We start from the raw sequence: 26,617 nt of genomic DNA, 5'->3' as shown, positions 1-26,617 counted from the left end.
GTCTAAAAGAAAAAGACCTTCACACTACAGAAGATTAGTAAAGTAAACTAACTAGTCTCACATCCTTAACTAGGGCTGAACGATTAATTCGATTCAAATCGACATCGTGGTTTATTAGTTTAATTAAGGCTGCGATTGAAAAAAAGAACTCTAGGTGGCGACAGAAAACCGTTTGTATTAAAATAAATGTTTTCATTGGTCAGTTTTATTTATGGTTGTATTTATTTAAATCCCCCACGTTTGTGATATAATTCTTTATCTATTCTAAGTGTGTTGTGCAGCACTGGGTTTTTTTTCGGTTTTTTTTCCCCAGTTAAAGGTATTTTATTTTAATGAAATCAATATAAGTATCAATCGATTTATCTAATTTTAACTCTGGTCTTTATACTATACAATGCCTTGTGTATGAATATATATATAAAAATTGTTCAGCCCGATCCTTAACTAGGTTAATTTGACTACAATACGTTCCTCATTCACGTCAGAGTCAAACCCAGAGAAATACTTCACATGAGAATCAGTTTATTCATCCATTAGTTCACACAGCTACATGTGTATCATCTCATCGTTTACACATTTTAATCATCACCCAAAAGTTACTCAAGAGGGACCGACTTCTCCAGACACTGCACACAGACACACGTTGGAAGTATTACATTCGCAGGCGGCACATAGAAAACATGTTTACACAGTATGAAGATCTTTCTCAGTCATATCTGTGTATGAAAGAATCTCACATTTGCTCTCAATTATATGGCATTTTCCACAACATGTGTCAGATCTTTTTTTTTCCACTTCAACACTTGTGTGACCAGGTTGGTTTGCCAGATGTTTTAGGCTGTAAACGTTTGTAGGCAGTTGTACACGGATCGTGTACATTCATGACTTTACTGAACATGCACAGAGAATGAGGGGGGACAAGAAAAAAAACCACACACAAAAAAAAGAAACTTAAAGGTATAAGTCATGAGCAGATCCATAAAGAAAAGTGAGAGCAAAGAGACGCATTTACTTCACCAGGACAATTCATGTTAAAGAAAATGATTCATATGAAATGTTATCGGTCAAAATATCGAGTGCAAAAGGCGAACAGCAGATTATCAGGAGCAATGTTTGGGTCAGAACCAAGACAGATAGAAGTGCTTTACATCGGAGGGTTTAGGTGGTTGTTTTTAAGACACTTTGCCCCTGAAGCGGAAGGACTGGTTTATCTGCTGAAGGCCGTTTTGACAACACTGAGACACACACAACAAAGTGTGTAACAAAGACGTTTTTGTTAATGAATCAATGTTTTCAACGCCATCCTGTATATTTCAGGCAGCAGAGAGACAAGTCGCTTTCATGTAATTACTCTTTTGGCAAGTGCCGGCTAGCTTCTACATTTATTAACATCAGACAACACAAACAATTCAGTGGAGCCTTGGCAAAGAATAGAAGACAAGCCCAGTACACAGTGCGTTGGCAGAAACTGTCAATTCTTCATAACAAAGCTAGCAGGAGATGGCAGGGTCGTTGAATGGCATTAGCTGACTGCGTAGAAAAGTGTGAGCTCTAGTCGCAGCGTTGAGATGACGACAACTTCTTGAGAACGTAAGCATATCACACAAGTCGTCCCGAATGCTGGACGTGGAGGGTTATTGTGCAAATAAATAAAAAATGCACCAACATGACAAACTACCGTCCGTGAGTCAAGCATAGATCTGTCCAGGTCTAGCCGTGTGCGTGTTCTCTCCGGTGTGGTGATCCTGGTTCGCCTGTCGGTTTTTGTCATTGGATGTTCGAATGCTAATGTAGTCCTGGATACCAACTTCCATGTTTTTGGCCCTCAAGGCAGCGGTGTGCAGCTTGTCCAGGAAATCTGGCATGCCTGTAGAAAGAACAAAGCATTCGATTCAAGATTATCATCAAAACACTAGATTCTCTACTTCACAGTAAATGCATAATGTACTATCCATGTACAATGTACTATGGTTTTAATAAAAAATGTTTAAGGTAAAAACCTTCCAGAGACTTCTAAGGTCAAATTCCAAACTAAATCAATCCAGCTGCTGCCTCATTACGTACAGTTATAGTTCACATAAAACTTCAATCATTTTCTACTCACTCATGTCCACTGAGGGTTGGGATATTTTTTTTCCCAGAGTAATCTGTTCCTTTTTAGAGTTCTAAGCAAAAATGTATGTTCATTTTAATGTAGCAACTGATGCTCAGTTGTCTTTGTCTTCATCTTTATAGGAAAAGACGCACTTCATTTACTGAAAATAATCCAAACCCTTAGTCGACATGACGGTGAGTAGAAAACAAGTGAAATTTGTTTTTTGGGTGAAAAATCCCTTATAGAAAACCGTTCAACTGCTACAAAGTTTATAAAAAAAACTTACTATTTTGTTTCGAATACGTACACCTGTATTGGTGTTACTTGAAAGTTTGTCTGCGTTTGACTTTTGGATTGAAATTTTTTAATTAAATTATAGATACAACATTTAAAAGACAGATGCCATTATTAAGTGTGCAAAAATATGCAATATGCAAACTCAGCTTTGTAACCTCTTAAAAAAAAGGTGAAGTCTGTTGTTAGAAGTGCAAGAACAGGTGTAAGAATAGTTTCAAGAATAGTTGTCCTATACTTTATAAAATGGAATGGAAATATTTTTCTCTACAAGAAAACAAAACAATTGTTCTCATCCACTTTAATGCATTTACGTATTTTGCACAAAAGAGACGACATTTTTGAAAGAAAATCTCAACTGAAACAACTTTTACACTTATTTTGTTTATGCAACATCTGCTCACCTTCACGGAATAACAGATGAATTAATTTAAACAATATAAACGGACAAAACTTACCACTTGACACCATCCAGCTCACACAGTAGCGAGGGAAGACCGTCTGCGGGTCGTCGCTGTACGTCAGCAGGTAGTCGAATCCATTCTGGAATCAAAGTTAACAAGTGTTAGTTATAGGCCTTCATCCAGTGTTTAGACACCAAAGTCGAACAAACCTCATCGAAAGATTTGTGGGGACGAATGACCATCTTTGACTCGTATGAATGTACTCGGACAAAATCTGGTGTCTCGGGAATTCTCGGATGTTGCACAGCTCTAAAGAGTAAATACATTGATTAAAAAAAAGTTATAATCATTTGTTATACGTTGTAAAATCTCACCTCGACACCAGGATCATCAGATTGTTATCCGTGTCGACATCGTAGCGCCGCATGTACACGTAGTCTCTGGAGTACATGGGATACTGCGAGAGGAAAGTTGGATTAGTCACATGAGGTCAGATTTAATCCTCAAGACTATCTGGATCAAATCATATTATTCGTGGAGTCTTACGGGAAAGCGTGTGGCCCAGTGAACCACCTCAGAGCCCGTGTTCACATCCCTGTCCACCACATCCAGCTTGACCACCAGAGAATCCCACTTCTTCCTGTACTCAGTATCCAACTAGGGGAAAGGTAAGACCAGAGTGAAGGGTGAGCTTAATATAGCTTTGAGGGTGTTCAAAACCCTTTTGTTCTGATGCAAGGACACAGAATAAACAAACGTTGCGCAAGAAGGCAACAGAAATAAATCTTAAGCACAGGTGATAAAACAATCCGTCAGAAGTTGTAACACCTGTTCCTTCAAACATTTAGTCGACAGAAATCTTGATAGTTTAACAATATTTACGGTTACTTTTTTTCCAATATAGTTGATTTGTTTGTATGTTTTTCATCTTAGCATATTCATTATTTAAACTTTACCTGCTGGAATGTTAAAGTTAACTCTATGACAAGATTCCTCATACCTGCACATTTAGGAATTGTCTTGGAGTGACATCGTTGTAAGATCCCAAAACTGTAATGAAATAAAAAAACAAATGTTAAAACAGATCCACTTGTGAAACTGGAAATCCTCTCACGTGCACGCCGACTCACCTCTGTATTGATAAAGGCGGGTGTTGGCAATGGGCCGCTTCCAAACTTTGAAGTTCATTTTGTCAATCACAACTTCCCAGTCAGACTCCATCAGTCCGGACGCTTGTCGAGCCGGTGAAGTCGTGTTTTTTGCCGCTTCCAACGCCTCGAGCTCGAGACCACACCTGCAGAAAGAAAGATTAAAACATACGCTGCCAGTAAAGGAATGTGAAATAAATAAAGTATAAATTCATCTATTTGGCCATCATTGACATTATGAGATTGTACTGTGTTTTTGCTTTATTTGTATGTGATGTATTATGTAAACTGTACTTTTGTTGAGGACTACAGATGGACAGTAGTATTGTCGTAAACCTGGTGCAGCCATCTTTTTAATGTAACTGCACATTTTCCTTTTAAATAAACTGAAATATATCCATCTAGTCCTCATTAAATTAAATATTGTTTGGAAACTTATTGAGATACTTTGTTTATACCAAACATCTGAAATGTTTATGATGGACAGAGTGAAAGTCAAAAGAAAAACATTGTCATCATCATATGATCCGCAGTTTATAGTTCCCGAACTTTATTGTAGTTTTAATGGACCTCTTGAGGAAGTGCTCCCACCTGTGTATTTCTTCGTCGTCGATCTTCTCCTTGTCCCACACGAAGATCCCAGCCATGGCCGCGAACAGTCTCCCGGTCGGGGCGTGCTTGTTCCGCAACCTGCGCCATATGCTGCCCACCAGGGTCCACTTGGTCCGGTCCGAGTACAGGTTCGAGTAGAGCTCCCCGATCTGACAGGACCGTCTCAGGCGCTGACCCGTTACGAAGCCACACTGGTCCATGAGGATCGACCACAAGTCTCTCTTCTTACGTCCTGCTCCCTTAGCTTCAGAAGCTCTTTGCACCCAGGACAGCAGCAGGCCTGGACCCCTGCCCAGCCTGGACAGGAACCCACTACCATCCTTCGCGGAGCGAGCGAACGACATGGACTGAAGTCTGAGGGTCGAGACCCCGAGCTCACAGATGGGTCGTCGAGGGACGGAGCTGAACATGACCGCTGTAGCTCCCAGAACTAGCTTACAACTCGCTGCTCAAAACACTATCTGAAATCAAACCATCAGCCTTTAACAATCTATACCTGCGGAACACTTGGCATCATAAAGTGTGATGTAATAATTCCAACCTGGACGGTCGAGTCCACGTTTTTGAAAGTGTAGCACATTTGACCTCGTCCTCCTCTTCCTTCTCCCCTCGCTCTCACGCCCACACGGAAGTCCCGCCTACCCTATGGTTCGTCGTTGACGTTGATTGGCTGCGCGTCATACATCCTCGCTTTTAATTGATCAGAGCTCTAGTCACTCAAGGTTTAGCGCCGAGGGCAGCAGCATGTGTGTCTGTGTGCTCGAGTCAAGACGAGGCTTCGAGCTTTCATTGGAAGAAACGTCCTGACACTTAGATTTTTTTTTTCGTTAATCAAAAATAATGCTTCTATTTTTAGAAAAAAGTTGCTTAAAAAAAGTTAAACATTTCAATAAAAAAATTAAAACTTTTCAATAAAAAAGCGTATTTTTGTTTTTATCAATTAATAAACGCCGCCCTGCTCTTTGTGGTGACAAACAAAAAACGTTACCGACATTTACTTCGAAATTAAATCTCTTTTGACTAATTTATTAAAAAAAGAGATGAATATTAATGGATAAATAAAGAATAAAATTAAAAAGTGGAATCGCTGCTTATCTTCTTTTCCCTTTGGTCGTTACAATGATTATTATTATTAGTTGTTTATAACTAAACTAACTAAAAAATGTTTTAGTCATTATCATTATTTATTTTATTTTACTCAAGTGCGTTGGACGAAGGTCGCAATGGACTAGTGATTCAACATAACATCCGCCTGATGGCGCTGTTTAGCCACATAGCAAACACGCAGACGTCACAAAAGAGATAGTGTGTTTTAAATTTAAACGTGACATCTGAAAGAAGAATTGAACTTTAGGTCGAATGCTGCATTGTATCACACAAGAAACCAAGTTTCCATGTTCACATAATTCACACGTTTCTTTATTGATCATAGCATAATGACATTGTCTTGTTACTTTGTGTCATTGTAAGTAAATGTACTATGTACAGATAAATATATAAGAATATGTGTAGATGCCTAAAAGTGCACATAATATTTTACCACTATCCATAGATAGATAACACCATTATCTGTAGAAACAAGTGAAATTCATACACCATTGATGCGAGTCTGTAAAAATCTTTGCTACATAACACACGGCTTTTGTTGTCATTGAAAGCCGTGAAACCTTTTATCATGTGACAGACTCACAAGCTCCAGGAGCCTCATCCAATAACAGCACATGCTTCTGCGTTGACGGAAAGTAAACATTTCCAAGCAGTATTCTAATGAGTCCTTGTGAACGTTAACAAATAGTTTTTTTTGCACTGTGTTTACCACCTCTTGTATATTTATATATATTGCATATATAAGTATCTATTTTATGTCCTCTTCTAATTTTTATTAAACCAATTCCGGAATGTCCAAAGCTACAAAAAAAATCCCTTGTATGTATACATTCCATGTATGTGTACTGGCGAATAAAGCTGCTCTTGATTCTTAATTCTTGATATAAAGTAACTTGGTCAATTGAATAAAGAGATTCCATGCAACTAAGTACAAAATACTCAACAGCACACTTATATTTAAGATACTTTTCCCTTACTTTTATAGTGAGAAAACATTAGATTTTCTCTGAAGAGGTTTGGATATATTCACATTATATACTCTCTAGTTTGATCAGGTAAATAATGGCAAATAGGTCTAACATCTTTTATTTCGTTCTAACCTATATATCTTGGTAAATTTAAACATTCCTGTCCTGAATGAACTCCATGCTACAGCTCATGTTACAAGTCAACTTTGAAAAAGTACACAAAGTTCTGGAAGTGGCTTATGTAAACTGAGCCTCACCACGAAGCCCCGAACAGACGTGACTGAAACTCCTCCCAAAAACGTGTTACTTCATAGGTTTATATTTCTCACTTCTTACTCACACTTATTCAAGATCTCCAGTGGAAGCATTTAAATGGCTGTGAAACAAAAGACGGAGTGGAAGCCACAACAGCAATTATGATGGTTTGAGAGTTAGTGTAAAGTATAATTACTGTTTAGGTTGTTTTTGGTTCAACAAGTATTACAAATATAATTTAAATTATTGTTTCGTGTAGTTGAACGCTGATCTGTTTCAATAGCAAGTCAAAACCTTTATTTTTCATTTATTGATTATAGCTAATTACAATTAAAAGAGAAACATAATCCAAACTGATTGCTTATTATTTGTCAACCTATTCAACTTTTTTTTTTAATGTTTTAGTTTTTACGCTTTTTTTTTATTTCATGTGTTTGAGGTAAAGTAGTGTATAAACGCATAGCAAAAAAATTAGACTTGATGCTGAATTTCTTGCTTAAGGTTAAAACACATTTGAATCTTGGTCTTTATTTCAACAACATATTTGTAGATTTTGAAATACTTATGCTTGTGAATATTACCCTGAACCATCTTTATTATTAATGTCTAGCATTTTATTTTTTGATCTGCAATGTTCTGACTACTGAGTTTCACAGAGAAGGAAATATGATGCAAGTCTTTCTCTATTGCAAAGTGTGAATTTCCGAACGTTGTTAGACCTTTAGTTGTATATGTTACAGTCTTTATTTTTCTTTTAGCATTTTTCCCCATCATAGGATGTTCATTTCCTCTAACCTAAGCACACCTATTCTATTCATGTCCTCATATATATCATTCTATTTTTTTTTCTGGTTCCTGTAGTTACATATAGTGGCCTTGTGGTACTGTGGCACAGTGGAACTAAAATAATTCAGAATCAGAAACATTTGTTGTTGTAAACACAACTCAGGAATTGCTTGTGGTGGCAGTACAGAATAAAATAATGAAAAAACATTAAACACAAAATAAGCAACAGTACCAACCAACAAGGCAGCCATTATGCATCATTTATGTTATATTTCAATTATTTCATTTAGATAATGTTGTGTTTAAGCCAACATTATTGATTTATAAATGGTTCCTAACAACTATATGGACCTCCTGCTCATTGTTTACTTTTTGGATTCCACAATATTTACCAACCCCAACCCAGATAAGCGGTAGAAAACTAACAAGAAACTAAATATGTATAATGTGGATATAATAAGACTACATTTTGATTCATTGGTATAACTTTATTCTTTCGACAAATGGGAAATGCGAGTTGGAACAGCAGTTCACAAAAAAATATTAAACGTACATACACATTATTTCACAAAATCCAGTAAACACACTGAAAAAAACTATAAAATATAAATACAATGATAAGCTTTCATCGGACAAGTCTGGAAAAAACCTCCTGACACTTAGATTTGTTTCTAATTCGGTTATCAAAATAATGCTTCTATTTAAAAAAAAGTTGCTTCAATAAAAAAAACAACTAAAACATTTCAATAAAAAAAGGCATCTTTTTTTATATCAACTAATAAACACCGCCCTGCTCTTTGTGTGGACAAACAAAAAAACTTACGCGACATTAACTTCGAAATTTAAATCTCCTTTGACTAACTTATCACACAGTGAGAAAAGATTAATGGATAAATAAAGAATTGAAGAAAAAAAAAGTGGAATCGCTGCTTATCGTCTTTTCCCTGTGGTTGTTACAATGATTATTATTAGTTGTTTATTACTAAACTAACGCTATTTTTTTTATAATTTATTTTATTTTACTAAAGTACAATAACAATAAAGTAAAAATAATAAATAACGTAATGATGAATTTATCAACACAAATTAGCATTACTACAAGACACTAAACAAGATTAGAATAAACTGAAATAAAGAAAAACATTATATTTTTTTAATTAAATATTCTGACCGCAGAAAGCATCGTGTACTTTACCAGACAATTCGTCTAGAAATACTTTATTATCAGTGCATTATATCAGTAGGAAAACAAGGACTTTTGAATGAAGGATAATAACATTAGTCCGGGTCGGGCAGGAGCCGGATGAGGGGGAGGGGGAGGAGCCTCGCGGAGGGCGTGGCCTAACAATAAAGAAATCAACCCCTTTTTCCCCACAACCGGCACCAGCAGGTTCCACACACGCGGGGCTGACGCTCCCCATTCATACAGCTTTTCTGGAACCACTGGACCCCTCACACCAGGAGCGACGCGTGATTCTCCTCCGAGGGACGGACATCTTTGACGGCAGCAACTTGTCAAATAGATCGAGCTGGGAATCTTTCCACCATTATCATCATCATCATCATCAGCCCGCGCTGTCGTAGCCGCTGAGCGCGCGCGCGCTAATTAGCTTTACTAGCTTAACAGCCGCTATTCTCCCGCAGAAGCTCGAGTCCAGAGTGTGGTGAGTGACCTTTCAACTCTCGCCATGACACCAACTGTACGAGACTTTTATTGTGTTCGGGATGTTTGACGTGTGGCTAATGCTACCGTTAGCCTGTGGAAATGCGCACTCACATGATACCCACTGTCCTCTGATGGACACTTTGTTTTAACTCTATTTTTTAAATATTCAAATATTGTTTTTCAGCGGCAGCTGTTGCCACCAGGTTAAAATAAATGTTAAACAAAAGATGGAGCAGAAAGATGTGTAAATGTTTAGTTTTTTTTCTCGGTGAATGTTCGTCATTGAACCCGCATCCGTGCTCGAGTTCCCCTAAATGTAGTCACATCCGGTTGCGTTGTTTTGTCGAGAAAAACTACGCAACACGGAAGACAGTCGTTTGTCGAATCACGCATTTTAATGGTCGCGGATACAATGAGGAGAAGCTTAAAATGATTAAAAGAAAATACTTTTATTATGGGCTGGAGAGTCGTCACGTGAACAAACGGGAAGTCGCTCGTGCGTTCAATGAATGGATGACGAGATGGAGAGCACCTACCGTAATGTGTCGTTTAGACACGCACTCTTGAAATAAGCATGCGAAACACTCCAGAGAAGCAACACGTTATCTATATTTATATATATTTTCTTAGAATAAATGCCGCATAATGGATCGAATAACTTGTCCGGCGACGCTAAAAAAAAAAAAAAAATGTCAAAGGACGATTGTGTCAACAAATGATTCGCCTGAAGGGCATGAACACAAACTGGGTCTTCTTGGAATCAAATATGCAGCTGAAAGATAAAGGCTTAAATTGCTTCAGTTTCAAAAGAGCCAGACAAACCTGTCTTTTTTTTTGTTTCTTGCCGGACTGAGACAACTGCATTTTTTTTAAAACTTGCTTTTCAACATTATAGGTCATTTCTATGTATTGGAGAAAACATTTGCGTTGTTTAAACCCAACCCTACAAATGTTCTGTTATCCCAACACCATCATTGAGTTCTTGTGACGCATGTAAAGGGAACTACTGCATGTTTTATAGCTGAGCTACCTAATGAATATAACCAATGTTATTACTAAGAATGACATGGTAACTTTTGTTACCGTGTATTTTCTATTCATCAGTCTAAGAAGAATACAATGCAGAATTTGAATAATAAATCTCTCACTCTTGGTAAACTAAAATAAACCTGCTATTTCTTGTTTCTTTCGTGTGTTTTTTTTTTAAATAATCGCGGTTTCCTCTTTTTTTTTCTCTCCAGGATGTATACCTGCTCACCTGCAGTTACATTTACACAATGGCCCGCTCCTCACATTGCGTGATCTCCCAGCAACAGAGAAACATCAACAGTTGTATAATTACAGGATAACAATAAGCCCCCCTTGTTTACCCCTTTATCGTTGTCTTGTACAACCCTTTTAATTTGCACTGCTAACTCCTGTTTTAAACGGGTGATCCACAATACGTATTTATTTATTTTCTGCTAGCATCTATTTAGATCTAACATAATTTAATCAGCTCACCTGTAAGATTGTGAAGGAATTAGCTTAATCCCCACACGCAAAAATGGTTTCTCTGGCAACCGCAAGTTCGGTCATACTAGCCACGACGCTGGCTACCACCACTGCAGCGACCAGCACTCACATGACTGAGTACATGTGGTTACTGATCGTGGGCTTCATCATCGCCTTCATCTTGGCCTTTTCCGTCGGCGCCAACGATGTTGCCAATTCTTTTGGCACGGCCGTTGGTTCCGGGGTGGTCACGTTACGGCAGGCGTGTATTCTGGCCACGATATTTGAGACGCTGGGCTCCGTGCTTCTCGGAGCCAAAGTGAGCGAAACCATCCGGAAGGGCATCATCGACGTGGGCATGTATGCCAACGGTTCGGAGCACGTGTTGATGGCTGGATCCGTCAGTGCCATGGTTGGTGAGTATCATCAGCCCCTTTTAGTCCAGCACAGATTTCAAATGGCCTTTACACATTTGCTTTCAATAGTACACCACTACATTGATCAAATCACTCTGAAACTGCAGACATTAATGTTGTTTCTAATGAATTATTTTACTTGACTTTAGGCTCGGCGGTGTGGCAGCTGGCTGCCTCCTTCCTCAAGCTGCCAATCTCTGGAACACACTGTATTGTTGGTGCTACTATCGGATTCTCTTTGGTCGCGAACGCACAACGGGGGGTCAGGTGGTTGGAACTTCTCCGTATTGGTGAGTCCTGTTTTCTCGCTGTGGTCCCACTGTTCACTTTGTTTGGTGTAATCTGTTCACTCATTATGATGATTAAAAAGACAGACGTACACCAGCGATCTGCAGTAAACCAGGTCCATCTAGGTTCAGTCACTGGATCCAAAATGCATTACAAGTTAGATAAATAATTATAATGTACAGTTTAGATATTTGTTTATTCAAATGTGTTGTTACACAAAGTACTTTCAAGGTTAAGGTGACCTTTTGAGAATCGACTTGAACAACACGGTCTCAAAGCAAACGCATACAGTAACAAAGTAAACATCATATGACTCACTGATCAAACCTGACACCTGTCTTGTTTTTTTGTTTAGCTGATGGAAATTACACTTTTGTCAGATTTTTATAAGGCTTATCTTAAAAAGTAGATGGAAATGGCTATTTGTTAGGGTTTGATAATGGATCATTGAAACGTCATAACAAATACTTTTTTAAATAAACGTTTTAATGATTTGAGCGCTATACCTAATTTACAATGGTTCTTATCTTTCACCCAACAATGGCTAGATAAGGCTTCCCATAAAACAAATGTACCCTTTTAAAATGACACTATCAGCAGCGATGCTAACAACTGTGTTCTTTTTCATTTGCAGTTGCTTCCTGGTTCCTCAGTCCTCTTCTGTCGGGCATTATGTCTGCCATTGTTTTCTACATTGTCCGTGTGTTCATTTTGCATAAGGTAAGCTCTTTTTTTTAAAATTGAAAATCATGTTGGATGTATTCAATTATGGTGTGCTATTTATGAAACACAGTTTTCTCTCTGACTGGATCATACCAAAAATGTCTTTTACATCCTAAATCCTAGATAATGATTTTCCTGATTTTCTTCTTTTTTTCCCCCCTTTTCTGCAGAAAGACCCTGTTCCAAATGGACTCAGGGCCTTGCCCGTCTTCTATGCTATAACCATGGGAATCAACCTGTTCTCCATCATGTTCACAGGGGCTCCAAGTGAGTTTTTGTTCTTGTCACTTCCATGTGCGAGCTTGGCCACAACCACAAGCCTAAAATAAACCGCTCCCTCAGACAGCCAACAATGCCCATTTCAGACCTAAACGGACTGTTTACTTTTGACAGAAGATGTGTTTATTCTAACCTGTTTTTGGGGCACTTTTGCCGTGCGGTCCAATGCGGGTCATGGCTGACACTTAATTTTGTCTAGAGGAGCACAACAGGGATGGAAATAGGATTCCACTTAACCCCCTGAATGTCTGTGGCTGACACGAGAGACAAACAAAAGAGAAGTAACATGTTTTTCTCTCTCGGATTGTGGTTATTTTAAGGCTCTAAAAAAAAAAGTCGCACTCAAATGGTTTGCATATTTTTGTTGGCCTTTCAAGGACAAGCAACACTTATTAAACGAGCGACCTTCGCTCCTTTTTGTTTTCTTCTCTCTACAGGGCCTAAGTGTTCAAGATGTTAGCTGGCCTGGGCCGTTCAAAAAGGCGGCTACAGGCCAGAGTATGCCCAGATATGGTGCGCTGATGTGTGCAGGCACATCATCACACTCAAAGAGGAGATCGCTCGCTGCTGCAGCATAGTCCTGTTAACTCAGGGACATTCTGTACAGTCGTGTGAAGTCTGGCACAGCCAGTCATACGGTACATGGGGACCTGTACTTGGGTGCCTCCGTTATTTCTCAAGGTGCCGTTACACTTTTAAAGACTAGTTAAATGACACGAAAATACTGTTCACACATTATGAAACCTTTTGGATTATTTAAAAATGATTAACTTTCCTTCACACTGTGCAAGTGCTCAACTTGTCGTTTAAACATCAACTCACTGATGCAGTTTTTGTCCGTTGAAACACAATCCTGTGTTTTTAGAGGATATCACGGCAGTGCTACTGGACACCACCTATGAAATGGCACATTCCCAAACCCAGTACCCAATATATCTGCGCCAGAGAGGTGAAGGTCGGCAAGTGTTAAATTAATGGGGTTCAACAACCGAGGGTCAGCTTTTTAACCGCGGAGCTTGATGTCGCTCGAGTTATTCACACCTTGTGAATCGGTCTGTTGCCTCAGTCGTCATTGAGTGAAGGTAGCTGTAAAATTATATTTGTATTTACCTTTGGCTGATTTACAACCAGACCGCGTAGCACACTTGTTCCTTTAAGTATATTTCCATAGCAACTTATACGCACACAAGTCAATGTTTGTTGTCATTGATCACACAAACCCATTAAAGTGATAGTTCACCCAAAATTAGAATTTCACTCATTTTCTTCTCACCCTCGTGTCTAATAATTTTAATCCGTTTCTTTTTAATTATAGCAATCCAAATGTCATTGAATGCATCATTCTTGACAGAAAGGCATGCATGGATGATTTATTATAAATGAGTAATAGTTCCATCAATCATCTTGTATAAATATAAAAAAAAAAATCATTATGAAATTACATTTAAAAAAAACATGATATATTTGTCATTGCCTGATAGACGTCCTAGTGATTTCTCTTCGTAGCTTTCCATTATGGAACATTTTAACCTTTCTCCAATGTTGTATATTTAACATGGCGTCTGTGCTGGAACGACTTCTTGTTCCTATAATCACTTTTATGAGGTGTGGATGCAAGAAGGCGGCACACATAATGAGCGGGCACAAACCAGACGGATTTCAGGGAATGTTTACCACGACTTTCAATTCTTTCTCTACTTCTTCTTTCCTCAAAGTGCGATCTTAGTTGCACTCTCAACCCCCCCACCAGCTTCAGTGTTAGACCTCTGACCTGGACCCACCACACCTGTTTAAGAACATCTTGCCAAGCTAGAACTGGTATATTCCAGTGTCGAAAAGAAGGCTCAGCTGTTGATCACCTTGTGGTTTTTCCTCCTCTGCGTTTCCTGTCCTGGAGGGCGCGTGCCTCTGTTGCATAACTAAACAAACGGCAGTGATTCGCAGTCTCATGCTGCATCGTGACTCTGGAGCGAGGACAACTGGTGGTTGAGAAGCACCGAGCGCCTAACCTTGGCCGCCTTTTTTTTATTTTATCTCTTATTTTGTGTTCTCCAAGGCTTTGGCCACTTGAGCAAAGATAGAGCTGGAATTTTCTTTTTGTTTTCTTCACACTGTACTGCTGACTTGCATTCCTCTCACGGTGTGACAACGACGACTGCTCCCCCAGGGGCGACCTCAGGAGGAGGGTTTTCTGCCAGCATGCGGCACATTACGGTGTTCCCTGCTGCAGAGGCTTTACTGCAGTCTTGACGTCCACATCTCTCCACCTCTACTGATAACTGCTTTGTTTCCTACTCATTTCTTCCCTCACAAAGTCACTTTTCCTTTTATGGAACTCTTTGTTGGTGTGCAGTTGTTGGTATAAGCACGCGGAGGTCATGGTGACACGGCTTCTTTGCTTGGTTGCATAACCACTTTAAAGAGTACAAACCCTTTGATGGGTCGTCTCCATGACGAGGAGCCACATTAGACCGTTTTTTTTTTTAATCTAATGATAAAAGATTAAATATGTGATCTTTTATATTATTGGAAAACTGCAAATTATTAAATCATGTTGACCTTTTGCTCTGAGGATCAGAATCTACTGATGGTTCCTCGCACACGGTTCAGGACCAGAGGAGAGAAATCCTTCCAGACTGTTGCTCCTAAGCTTTGGAACGATCTTCCTCTCCCTTTGTGTTTGATGATCTACTGACTCCTTCAAGAAACATCTTAAGACATTCTTATTTGTGCAGACTTTTCCTTGATTATCTGGAACTCCTGTGTTGTTCTCAGTGTTATCTTGACCTTTAAAGTATATATTGTATTGTTTTGATCGTTCAAGTGCTTTGTGACCCTGGTCTGGAAAAGCGCTTTATAAATTACTTAATTACCCTTTTGTATACTTTAATATGACAATGAAAAACACATTCAGGCTTTATTTATGAATGTCAATATACTATATAGTCTGATAAATGTAGACTGTCTTTTAGAAATTGGACCTTAATTAAATCCTAGTTGCAACTGTCCCCGGATTGATATTATAATGGTTTAAATGACGTACTATACTTCTAAATTCACTCATGTTGTGTCAGTGAAGCTATTGTTGTCCGGGTGGCTCGGGCTGCCTTGTTTATTAAATCTGCTTCTCCATTTCCTTTTGTGCGTCTGTCTCCCTGCGGCCCTGCCTCCATCAGTGCTTGGATTCGACAAAGTTCCATGGTGGGGAATCTTGCTCATCTCGCTGGGATGTTCGGTCCTCACCGCCTTGATCGTCTGGTTCATCGTCTGTCCGCGGCTCAAGAAGAAGATCGAGAGTAAGTATTTTGACAAGATTCTTTTTACACATGTAACTGCATATTCATGTGTATCGTAGCAAAGTTCCTCGAACAGCAGTTCAACTCCAACACAAAGTTAGTTTTGGGCACTAACTACCACTAATTCAGAATGAACTCCCATGATGCCTTTGTATTTCAATAAATTCCACAGTGCTATGTCAACTCATGGACGGCTGCGATAGGTTGACTTGGCGGCAAAGCATTATGAGAGTGTTCGGGCAGTTAATTTGCCACTATTTCAAATATTAATTTTCAGAATGTAACCCCAGTAATGAAATGGAGACTGTAGTTTGGATCCAGACGCCAATGAAGTGTAAATATACTGGGACCAGATTTCTGAATGACCTGGTGCAGAAGAACCAGTACCTGAAACTGTAACTATACCTGACAGTCGGTCCCACGTCAGACATGAAGGGAGAATTGGGTCGTGGTGATCCACTAATTGGTTTTCAACTCGTGAGACAAAATTAACCCTCGTGTGACTGACTTGGATCCTGACATAGCGTTTTAAGTCGACTGACTGACGGAACAGTCACTACAGGCTGACGACGTTATCTCGGTGCTTAGAACGCCGCTAGGATAATATTTGAATCATGTTAAAGATGTTCAAAAAGGAGGCTAAGAGTCTACCTATCAGTTCAGTCATCATTGTTTTACTGTGTTCTTTGTCAGGGTGAAACCATTATCTGATCCTGAGACAAAAGGTTCTGTTTCTCTTTACACAGCAGTTGCATAATCGCTTTCACTTCTCGGCACTTCTCAAGAAACTCGTATCATGTGTTGGTGTTTCTCTGCAGTAGAAATTTCTCATTCTAAACTCCTCCCTTCCTCCCCACCAGGAGATCAAAAGTCGTCCAGTCCTTCAGAAAGCCCCCTGATGGAGCAGAAGACGGCACACTGTCCGATCCTGAAGCAGACCGCGTCGGAATCTGCTGCCGTTGGCCAGGATTCCTCAGACCAGGCCCTGGACGCCCCTGAGCAGCGCAGGGTGGCGTTTGACATCGGAGACGACGATGATGGGGAGAATGTAAAGGAGCGCAAAGTGGCGTTTGACATTGGAGATTCCGATGATGCAGATGACTGCGATACAAATGGCTGTGAGTATGACATGAACGTGGTGTAGACGCAGTGGTATATATATTCACACGCATGAATGCCTCCTTAATGTCGGGATTAAAAAACATTTTTATTGAATTTCTGGTAATATTGCATGTAATAAAACGCGCCCATTACCAAAGTTAGAAGGCAAATAAACCATGAATGAACGGTAAATTCCTTGTACAAAAATGTAGAGGTAAATGAAGTGTATATTTCCCGATACAATGAGCCCCTTTCTTCTTGACGCCTATAGCAAACACCTGGTACATTTTAATTAAAGTGTGTATTGTTTCTGGTGTGATGCCAATTTACATTCGCCACTTGTATTGCAATATATTGGGGAGGAGTTTGATGATTGTTTGAGCTTTTTGACTTTCTTTTATTTCTCCAAAATGTCATTTTCCTCCATTTTTTTTCCCCCGAACCCTTCTAATCGCAACGTTTCTCTCCACAGTACCAAAACCGTCAAACAATCAAGTCCAGGAAAACGGCCAGCAGAGCAACGTTTCTACCAATCAAGTTGCGTTCAAACACCAGGACCAGTTCAACAATCGACCGGCACAACCGCCCAGTAACGGCTACAGCACATATCACACGGTTCACAAGGACTCGGGTCTTTACAAGGACCTGCTGCACAAGCTTCACCTGGCCAAGGTCGGCGACTGCATGGGCGAGGCGGGCGACCGGCCGATCCGGCGGAACAACAGCTACACCTCGTACACCATGGCCATCATCGGCATGCACGCCGACTTCAAGCAGAAAGACGGCGGGCTCCGTTCGAGCGAGGAAGGCGAGAAGGCATCGGGACCTTCTCAGGAGAGGAAGCGAGTGCGCATGGACAGTTACACCAGCTACTGCAACGCTCTGGCCGACCAGACGACGCCCGACGGTGCCGCCGGCGACAGCGACACCAGCCTGGACATTTGCGACGACAACCCGGGAAGCAGCCGAAGTTCCCTAGAAGAAGACGGGCTCGAGGAGGACAAACCGGAAGTGTCCACTCTTTTCCAGTTCCTGCAGATTCTCACGGCTTGTTTCGGATCGTTCGCTCATGGAGGGAACGACGTCAGGTACGAGACGAGGCGCTTTGATTTGTGGTTTTTTGAGGCGTTTATCCAACATATGTGGTTCTGTGCAGCAATGCCATCGGACCTCTGGTCGCTCTGTGGCTCATCTACACTAGCAACAGCGTGTCGTCCACCGCGGACACGCCCATCTGGCTGCTGCTGTACGGCGGAGTGGGAATCTGTGCCGGACTGTGGGTGTGGGGCCGCAGAGTTATCCAGACTATGGGCAAAGACCTCACTCCCATCACCCCCTCGAGGTAAATCCACCAGACGAGTCGCAACAAACGACCACATCCTAGCGTCTACTTGGCTCTCCCTCACTTTCTCATTTGGGTCCCTGCAGTGGTTTCAGCATCGAGCTGGCGTCTGCCGTGACTGTCGTCATGGCGTCCAACATCGGTCTGCCTGTCTCCACCACCCACTGCAAGGTAAGCGGGTCAGACGCTGTGGTTTGGGGATTTGACTCAGACATGGGAGGAGGCTTTGTAGTCTGGGGGTGTCAACAGGAAATGAGTCTGGAGGTTTGTGCTGGCGAATCCTAAAAATAAAGAGCAGCTGCCCTTTAATGGCTTACATCATGGTTTATTCTGTAATGAAATGACAATTATCTTTCACTGTGTTTGATAATTTACTTATTTTATTCTCTTTATAAATCCGTATTGACGTGTTTTCGTGCTACAAATACAGAGGAACTCTCCAGGATCCGTTTAACTTTAATGCCAGTTTTTCAAAACAACATCACCCTGATCCAGATACTGTTTTAGGAACATGTTTTTAGGAACAAATTTGGACCACCAGTGATCTAAATGGAACAATGTACTACCAAAATAAAGGTTTCCCTTTATTTAGAGACGGAATAAATAGAAGGATAGTTGTTTTCTCTGCTTTCTATCAATTTATTCCATATATCTACTTATTTTATCATCACTCATCTGAGCCACAACTAAATACAAATGTACACAAACGAATACTCTGTGGATAATGTCTTATCTCTGTAAGAGAGACATGTTTTTTTATAATTAACAAACGTGATGAGGAACAAAAATGTTAATTATCATTTTGTTTTGATTCATCTCTGGGGATTTAAACATTTTACATGATCATTTTTAATGTATTTTACAATATTTAAAAGCTAATTTGTAGTTTGTATCCACTGTATCTACTTCACCACCGAAACAGTTGAACAAATAAAGTAAAAAAAAAAAAAAGGATCAATTTGAATATGAGCTACAGTTCCTTCCTGAAATCTTACGTATATGCTTTTGGATCAAATGCAGATCCAGCTGAATATTTGATCCAGATTCAAACCTTCATGTGATCAGATTCACTTTGAACGACTGACCTGTACAATTGAAGTTTGTGACCATGAACTGCTGAAATGTTTGCAGGTGGGGTCCGTGGTGGCGGTCGGATGGCTGCGCTCCAGGAAGGCGGTCGACTGGCGTCTGTTCAGGAACATCTTCATGGCCTGGTTCGTGACGGTTCCCATCTCTGGGCTGATCAGCGCCGGCATCATGGCCATCTTCATCTATGGCATCTTTGAGAGGCCGTGAGTCAGAAGGTGTGTCCCAACCGGAGGAGGGGTGTGTGTGGGGGGGGCTGGTGAGAGAAAAGACAGGGTCCACTTCCTCCTCGAGCAAAGGCCACGAGGGGGGAACACATGACGGGACACGAGACATGTGCCCGCCGTTCCTAACTGACTCATCCAGATCCCAGATTGTTCAGTTTGTCCTACTTTGGGGCCACAACTTTAAGAAGTTATAACTCAATACGCTGTTTTTCATATCATGACTGATTTAGTTTTTACACCACCCTTTTTTTTTTATTTTACTTTTTTTTTTTTCTACTTTGCGACTATGTGATACAAATCATTACCATTTTGACTGTGTATACATTAAAATGCAGTATTAGTTTTCCTGCTGATGTGACTTTGCATCTGCACTTCCTTCGGTTTTTTTTTTAGATTCAGCAAGATTTGGGTGTGTTTTTCTTTCCGTTAAACCATTTATTTTATTTGCATCTCATTCCACTTCATATCTTGACCCCATTTTTTTCCCCCGCCCCCCCATTCTTGACCGTTAGCTTCCAATGATATCCAGGCAGGCTTAAGAAAACGTCATATTTAACGTCAAGCTATCAACACTACTACAGACTGAATATCCGAGTCAAACACCTCGATTTCGGCGTCATAGCAGAATCTCGGTTTACTGACTTGATCTATCATCTCATCTTTGGGCTCTGTGTCTTAGAACGGCTCGGAGCCGAAAGTTAAGTACTTGAATTTTAGTAGAATAAAATAATGTTTTGCTGGTAAAATATTTGCTCATGACCTTACATTTCCTGTTTAAACTTGATTGCATCATTTTTGATGGTTAGATGCTTTAGGATTCTTCAGCCTTTGCTTTTTAAGTCTCCTTGAATAATCCACATCCTAAAATTCTTCTCTTTTTTTTTTTACCACGTTTTTTTTTAGCTTGATCTAAATAAAGGTTATTATGGGAGATTTTCGTGGTTTGGTTTTGAGATGACCTTCGTTGCGTTCCACCTGTGAGTGGTTCTCTGGCTGCAGTCCTTTGATGCGTTTCTCAACCGTAGATGCTGTAGTTGCCTTAATTGTGTTTATTTTCCCTTTAGGTACCAAAGATTATTATTTTTATTTTTTAAAATGCACAACAAAAATTGGTGGATGAAAAAAAACAAAAAAGGAAAATAAAAAATGGAAAACAATTTGTTGTGTTTGAGTCTATTTGCGTCCTGTTTTGTAAACCGCATATAAGCAATAAACCAGCTTTAAACTATATTACTCACCAAGTAACAGTTTTACGTTTTATTTAAACTAAATACTAATAATAATGATAAAAATGTTCTGCTTAGTTAGCCTGTTAGCTTAGCCGTTAGCTTGTTGCTAAACAAGGCTTTTCTTGATTTTTCTGGAACTCCTGTTGTGTTATCAGTTTTATCTTGACCTTTAAAGTATATATTTTATTGAATATTGTTTTGACTGTTCAAGCGCTTTGTGACCCTGGTCTGGAAAAGCGCTATACAACTAAAAATTACTTACTTACTCATGTTCAACCGTGATGTTTATGCTATAAGATCCTCATCGATTAACAATACAAGTGATATATTTACCTTTTATGATCGTATTGAAAGTACAATTGACGTCTTGTCGAAGTATTCCTTAAAATAGGTTTGCTAGGTTACTTGAACCCAAATTTAAACGCATATTAAATATAAATACAAAATTACTATTTTGATTTAGTACTCGGCTTATTTGTCACATGATGAAATAAAACGTTTAATTTGTTATCTAAATAATTATGAGCTTTGTAAGGGATTTATTCATGATAATGTTGCTTTAAAATGTATATATTTAATTGTCGTTCTTCAAACTATAATGAAAACATCAGAAACTCCTAAAAATGTTGAAATTGCTTTCGATCTTTATTTGCTCAGTTTTAATATTGAAACATTTTTATTGAGGGTAAAACATGACAGGAACGTGGAGCAATATTGTCAACCTTTTGTTTTTCTGCAACAAACCGCGACGGAGACAAAGGTCTGAGGCAGACGACCAGAGTTCTTTTATTAACAGGAAGTTATGACAGTGTGCGACGGTGGATCGGAGGATCTGCTGACTTCTCTCACTCCAGTACATCTGTGGTGGACGCACACAGGAATTCTTTTACGCCAGCTTTACAACACAAACACCACAATTCAGTAGTTTTCCAGAGCTCATGGTGTGACGCGCGTGACTCACTGCTGCTCATGTCAACTTCTCAATTTGACCAGAAACCACCATTTTGTTATTTAGTTTATTTATAAACGTATTGTTGACGTCTCTGTGACATAATGTCTGTGAGTCAGAGTTGGTTTACTCAACATCTGCGGGTAAAACTGAACTGAATGAATTCAAAAAGTTTATTAAATATCCATTATATCGGTGGGATTTAAGGTGATTTAAAAAAGGTTTTTGGTAAAAATTTGATTTCATGTTGAGGTCAACTAGTTTGTTTAACATCTCAATTGAAGATTGAAAATTATATTAGACAGTTTCTTAAAACAATTTATTCACCTAAAACACTTTGTCATCACACAAGTGTCTAAAGTCAAATATGTTTAACGGATGTTGTTTTTTTTTATTTAACAAGTAAACATAAAGAAATGTTTTGTAAATTAGTTTGGAAGAAAAAGTGCCATAAAGAGGATGTTTTATACCAGCTGTTGTAAAAATGTTAATTGTAGAACAATGATAAAATGAAGATAAAATCTTGTTTAACATAACCACGCCCACCCTGCTGTGATTGGTTAAACATTGCGGATTGTCACAGCATGTCATAAATCCTAAAAGTATCCACCTCCAAGGACTTGTTGTATAAACAAAGGGGTTGATTACAGCTGGCTGGAGGAGTGAAGACCATTATAACCTCATAATGGACTGTAATGCTCTCGTAACCTCTCGTTCGCCAAGATTTCAGACGGGGGGAGAACTTTAAATAGTAGTAAAATGAAATATATGAAATATGAATTAGCTTCATAATTATTTAGAAGAAACCGAAAAAAGAGAAAAACGTTATTTTGGATGAAATTCATTCTTACTTTTGAATGTACAACCCTCTTAACTGTCCAAAAAGATTTATTTTATCCGTTTTTCTAAAAAATCTTTCTTTTTTTTCTTTTTTAAAAAGTATTTTATCTTTTTCATATTTAAATGTCGAAATAATGCATTCTGAGGCACAGTGAGAATGTTTAAATCTATCTGTCATTTCTTTTGCTTGATGGATTTCCTTTTTTGCCTAAAACCTACATTTAAAGTAGATCCTGCACACAATGAATTGGTGATTTCTTTGTTCACATGTTCAACCTTAACATTTTAACACTCATCCTGCTCGATGACCAGTCTGTGCGGTCAGCAGTTCATAGTTTCGATTCTGTGTTTGTCAAACAAGTTCTTCTTTCCACAAATTTGAGTATTCACTGTTATTCTATAATACAAATCTTCTAAAAAGGATTTTTTTTAAATCCGTCTCTTTTAACATCGACCGTCTCTCCCTATTTTTAGATGAGAGCGTCTTAAAAATAACCAGAATCAGACGACAACATCCATCTCAATAAGCACCAGGGGCTGACATTCCTGCGCGCCCTGGATTTTTGTCCTGGATTTCTGTCTGCACACAAGATGAACTGCGACCACGTAAACAAACTCCACGCAGACAGTAAAGTGAGATTATGTCGAGACTGCGGTCGCCGCGTTCTTGTTTTGACACTAGAAATAAAACACATAATTGCATCTGAGGTGTTTAAATGTTGTGTTTGCACTGTGGCCTGTGAAGAGTGTGTGTGTGTGTGTGTGTGTCGTCAGGCCTGAGCAGGTTCTTCACATGTGTGACGTCAGACCTCCCACTTATTTATCACTGTTTCTTTCCACATGTGGTTCCGACTCACCTTCCACACTGACGCTGTCCTCACGCACCTCCACTGCGGACACAAGACATGCGTGAGGCGCAGTCACAGGACACTCAATGTTACATAAGAGAAGATTTTACCCAAACTGATCACCGTGACGTCCTCGTGGTGCTCTGAGCCGTGAAGAAGAAGAGAGTCAAATCACTGAGGTCTTCAACAAAACTCTTGACATCACTGACAAACTCAACAGACACATGAGGAAAACTACTTATTAATATATATATGTGGCATCAGAATCAGGGGTAATTTAACATTTGAAATGTAGGTTTCAACATTTTTTTTTTATTGAAAAGTCGTTTTTTTAAAGCATTGATTTATTTTGAACTCATTTAATTCAATAACTTCGATGTTGAAAAGTTTTTTTTATTTTTTTATTGGATAATCGAATAAAAAGATTTGAATTTTTTTTTTTAATTGATGGTTATTATATTTACACCTAGAGTTCAATATTCTCATTCCAATTATTTAAAAATAAACATTTCTAAAGTTAATTTATATTTTATTTGTACAAGTTCAATATACAATTGTAGGATAATAGTGTGGCTAAAGGTCCGATCAAGAAGTCTGTCTGGAGTTACCATCATTTTTATATTAAATTAAAAGAATATCAATTTTAAAATAGCTTTTTTTTGGGGGGGGGATTTTGGAATAATTAAATAATAATAAATAGATAAAATCCTCTTTTCAATATACAAATGATTGCATTGGATTATTCCATAAACACAAATTGAACCTTTATATATATATAAAAATTGGATTATATAATCATGTAATGATTCAAGAAAATAATTGAATGTGTAAACAAACAACAACATTTCAATGAAAAAACACATAATAATAAATATATAATTCCATAAATAATGCGTACAAAAAACTAAAAAGACAAAAGAAAAATAGTTATTTCTAAATAAATTGGGATGTTATAAATGCCTCGATTGATGCAGTTTTCAATGTTAGAACAGAAGTGAAAAGGATAAAGTGAGTCACTGTGTGATGCCTCAAACGTATTGAGTTTATTATGTAACTTACCACGTCTCTGTCTTCCTGAGCGAAAAAATAAATAAAACACTTTTAAGCATTTTCCTTCATTCCGACTTTTTTGAAGTGAACAAAGTGCTCACCGTCTACCTCCTCGGATGACTGGGACTCTGCGACCAAAGTAGAGACAACGTTAAAATCCTCACTTGGGAAGTGAAACCTGTGAAACACTGGCCTCTACAGGCTGAAAAGTGCAACTGCAACCGCCCTACTCACCCTGTGAGGTGACGTCAGCGGCCGCGCCCCTCGCTGTCAGAGGAGGATTCACAGTCATGTAACATTGTTTGACATTGACAGAGGTCACGAAGGGTCACTTGTCTCTCACCTGTAGTCTCCGCCTCCACAGCCACGCGCTCCTCCACTGAAACGGTTTTAACATTATTGGTGAAATCTGATGAGGCGATGACGTCAGCTCTTCTCGCATTTTTATTGCATTTACATTTAGTTTCTGCATCTATATTTAAACAGTAAAAGCAGATTATATCATAAGAGCCCACTGCTAATCTGGATTATGATTTGAGGCATCCTTAAAGTCTTCAGGGATCCTAGTAATACACTTAGTTTCTTATTATAAATAATACATACAAATTCAAATTTCAGATCAGGTTTTCATATCTAGTGTCCGATAAAATGTTTGAATAAAAACATTTAAATCAAACAAATAATGATAAATAATGAATAATTAAGACTATCATACATCCCTTGACCAACACTTTATTAAGTAGAGTGTAGTTTTTGAAATAACAACAATACATTGGGACTATAGATTGTAAATACACTTAAAAAAAATGTTACATTTTTAGATATTTGTATTAGGAACACTACAATTCTAAAAAAAAACACCTGAATTTAATTTAATCAAATTTTGGCTACAAGTATAAATGAGTGAAGTGTGTCCCACTGGTGTGTATCGAGTGTGTGTTTGTGCGACTGACCAGCTGCTTCCTGAGCCGCCTCTGTGGGGGTCAACAAGAGAGTTTCGTTAAAGCCGTCGTCTCGGGTTCGACCCGGAGAAGATCTTTCTCACCCAGGGTGCGTCCGTGTTCTCGCTGCTCTTCGGTGACTGCAGTTAAAACGGACAAAAGTGATCGTCTGGTTTCGTGTGACAGAGTGTGTTGTTGTTGTTATCGGCGACTCACCGTTCATCTGAGCCACTTCCACTTTCTGAGCCGCTTCAAACTCCAGCTGGTCTGAAGAACACGACACAGACTCGGTGAAGTCGATCCACGATAAAGATTATTATTTATGTCAAATAAATAGTCTAAATAATTCCAAAATCAAAGAGACGTTTTACCTATTTTCTTCAGCTCATTCAACCCATCTACAAGAAAAAAACATCTTATTATTATATTTGATCAAATATCATTTCAGCTCTTGTTCTCACCGTGTTTCTGAACCACCTCTTCCTTCTCGACGGAATCCAGAGATGCAGAGCGAGCTGCAAGTCATGAATAAACATATCTCCATGTCAAGGTCAACTGACTCCAGTAAGTACAAGTGTGGATCTTCTTACCGCACTGAACGGCTGCCAGAGCCAAGAAAGCAAACACTGGAACCAGATACTTCATCTTTGCTGCGAGAGTTTCTTCCAGTACTTGACCGGGATGCGTCTCTTCACGGCCTCTTTATAGCTGACATCACATGTTTCCGGCGGCATCTGGTGCCATCGCGCCTCGCTACCTGAGAGCACAGCTGGACACCACATCAGCCCACAGACCAGGCTTTGTCTCAGGCTTCAATGTCAGCCGTTGTTCTGGCGTCTCGTCACATGGGCCGTTGTTTTGGGTGAATCTTTGTTTGTTTGAGTAAGAAGGAGCTTCCACGACTCACAACAAAGTCTGAGTCCAGTTAAGAATGCTTCTGTGTTGAGAGAGAAATGGACAGGTGTGTGTGTGTGTGTGTGTGCAGGGATGGATGTTGACTTAAAGATGAATAAAGAGACTTAAATAATGAAGTTAGCAAGCAAATACTAATATGATTTAAATAAAGGACTAAAAAGAAATTACTAATTGATGAATCAACAAGAAGGACAAAAATCAAATCTTAAAATATACTTTTTAATGTCAAATGTATATTGTTAAAACTTCCAATTTATT

At 39.1% G+C, this 26,617-nt stretch overlaps 4 protein-coding genes across 6 annotated transcripts; 1 reads left to right on the top strand and 3 right to left on the bottom strand.

Moving 5' to 3' along the window:
* Positions 1-505: 505 nt before the first annotated feature.
* Positions 506-5,172, bottom strand: stard7 (StAR related lipid transfer domain containing 7). Of its 2 annotated transcripts, XM_087791237.1 has the most exons (9): positions 5,095-5,172; positions 4,533-5,014; positions 3,924-4,087; positions 3,794-3,843; positions 3,340-3,450; positions 3,168-3,250; positions 3,003-3,102; positions 2,848-2,932; positions 506-1,867 (listed from the first exon to the last, which is right to left on the bottom strand). In XM_087791237.1, exons 2-9 carry the CDS (start codon positions 4,961-4,963, stop codon positions 1,689-1,691), a joined length of 1,203 nt encoding a protein of 400 aa, XP_087647363.1. In that variant the 5' UTR covers positions 4,964-5,014; positions 5,095-5,172; the 3' UTR covers positions 506-1,688. The 2 variants fall into 2 exon arrangements, with proteins under 2 accessions (XP_087647363.1, XP_087647362.1); XM_087791236.1 differs by having other exon boundaries at positions 4,533-5,158.
* A 3,888-nt stretch (positions 5,173-9,060) lies between these two features.
* Positions 9,061-23,307, top strand: slc20a1b (solute carrier family 20 member 1b). Of its 2 annotated transcripts, XM_087791234.1 has the most exons (12): positions 9,061-9,333; positions 10,577-11,245; positions 11,395-11,535; positions 12,168-12,253; positions 12,427-12,523; positions 15,712-15,831; positions 16,692-16,949; positions 17,405-18,020; positions 18,089-18,274; positions 18,361-18,445; positions 19,406-19,578; positions 23,080-23,307. In XM_087791234.1, exons 2-11 carry the CDS (start codon positions 10,882-10,884, stop codon positions 19,568-19,570), a joined length of 2,118 nt encoding a protein of 705 aa, XP_087647360.1. In that variant the 5' UTR covers positions 9,061-9,333; positions 10,577-10,881; the 3' UTR covers positions 19,571-19,578; positions 23,080-23,307. The 2 variants fall into 2 exon arrangements, with proteins under 2 accessions (XP_087647360.1, XP_087647359.1); XM_087791233.1 differs by lacking the exon at positions 23,080-23,307 and having other exon boundaries at positions 19,406-20,744.
* Positions 21,439-25,276, bottom strand: LOC148079611 (uncharacterized). Its single transcript, XM_087792363.1, has 8 exons — positions 25,233-25,276; positions 24,847-25,025; positions 24,738-24,770; positions 24,605-24,631; positions 24,513-24,527; positions 23,564-23,596; positions 23,463-23,495; positions 21,439-21,711 (listed from the first exon to the last, which is right to left on the bottom strand). Exons 1-8 carry the CDS (start codon positions 25,274-25,276, stop codon positions 21,662-21,664), a joined length of 414 nt encoding a protein of 137 aa, XP_087648489.1. The 3' UTR covers positions 21,439-21,661.
* LOC148079610 (uncharacterized) lies at positions 24,966-26,104 on the bottom strand. Its single transcript, XM_087791235.1, has 6 exons — positions 26,035-26,104; positions 25,906-25,959; positions 25,816-25,842; positions 25,661-25,711; positions 25,549-25,584; positions 24,966-25,477 (listed from the first exon to the last, which is right to left on the bottom strand). Exons 1-6 carry the CDS (start codon positions 26,087-26,089, stop codon positions 25,380-25,382), a joined length of 321 nt encoding a protein of 106 aa, XP_087647361.1. The 5' UTR covers positions 26,090-26,104; the 3' UTR covers positions 24,966-25,379.
* Between the last annotated feature and the right edge of the window lie 513 nt (positions 26,105-26,617).

This window comes from Callionymus lyra, chromosome 5 (assembly GCF_982586985.1).
Source record: "Callionymus lyra chromosome 5, fCalLyr1.hap1.1, whole genome shotgun sequence".
Lineage (NCBI taxonomy): Eukaryota > Metazoa > Chordata > Actinopteri > Syngnathiformes > Callionymidae > Callionymus > Callionymus lyra.
The sequence above is the reverse complement of the archived record's forward strand: the minus strand, read 5'-3'. Positions and strand labels throughout refer to the sequence as shown.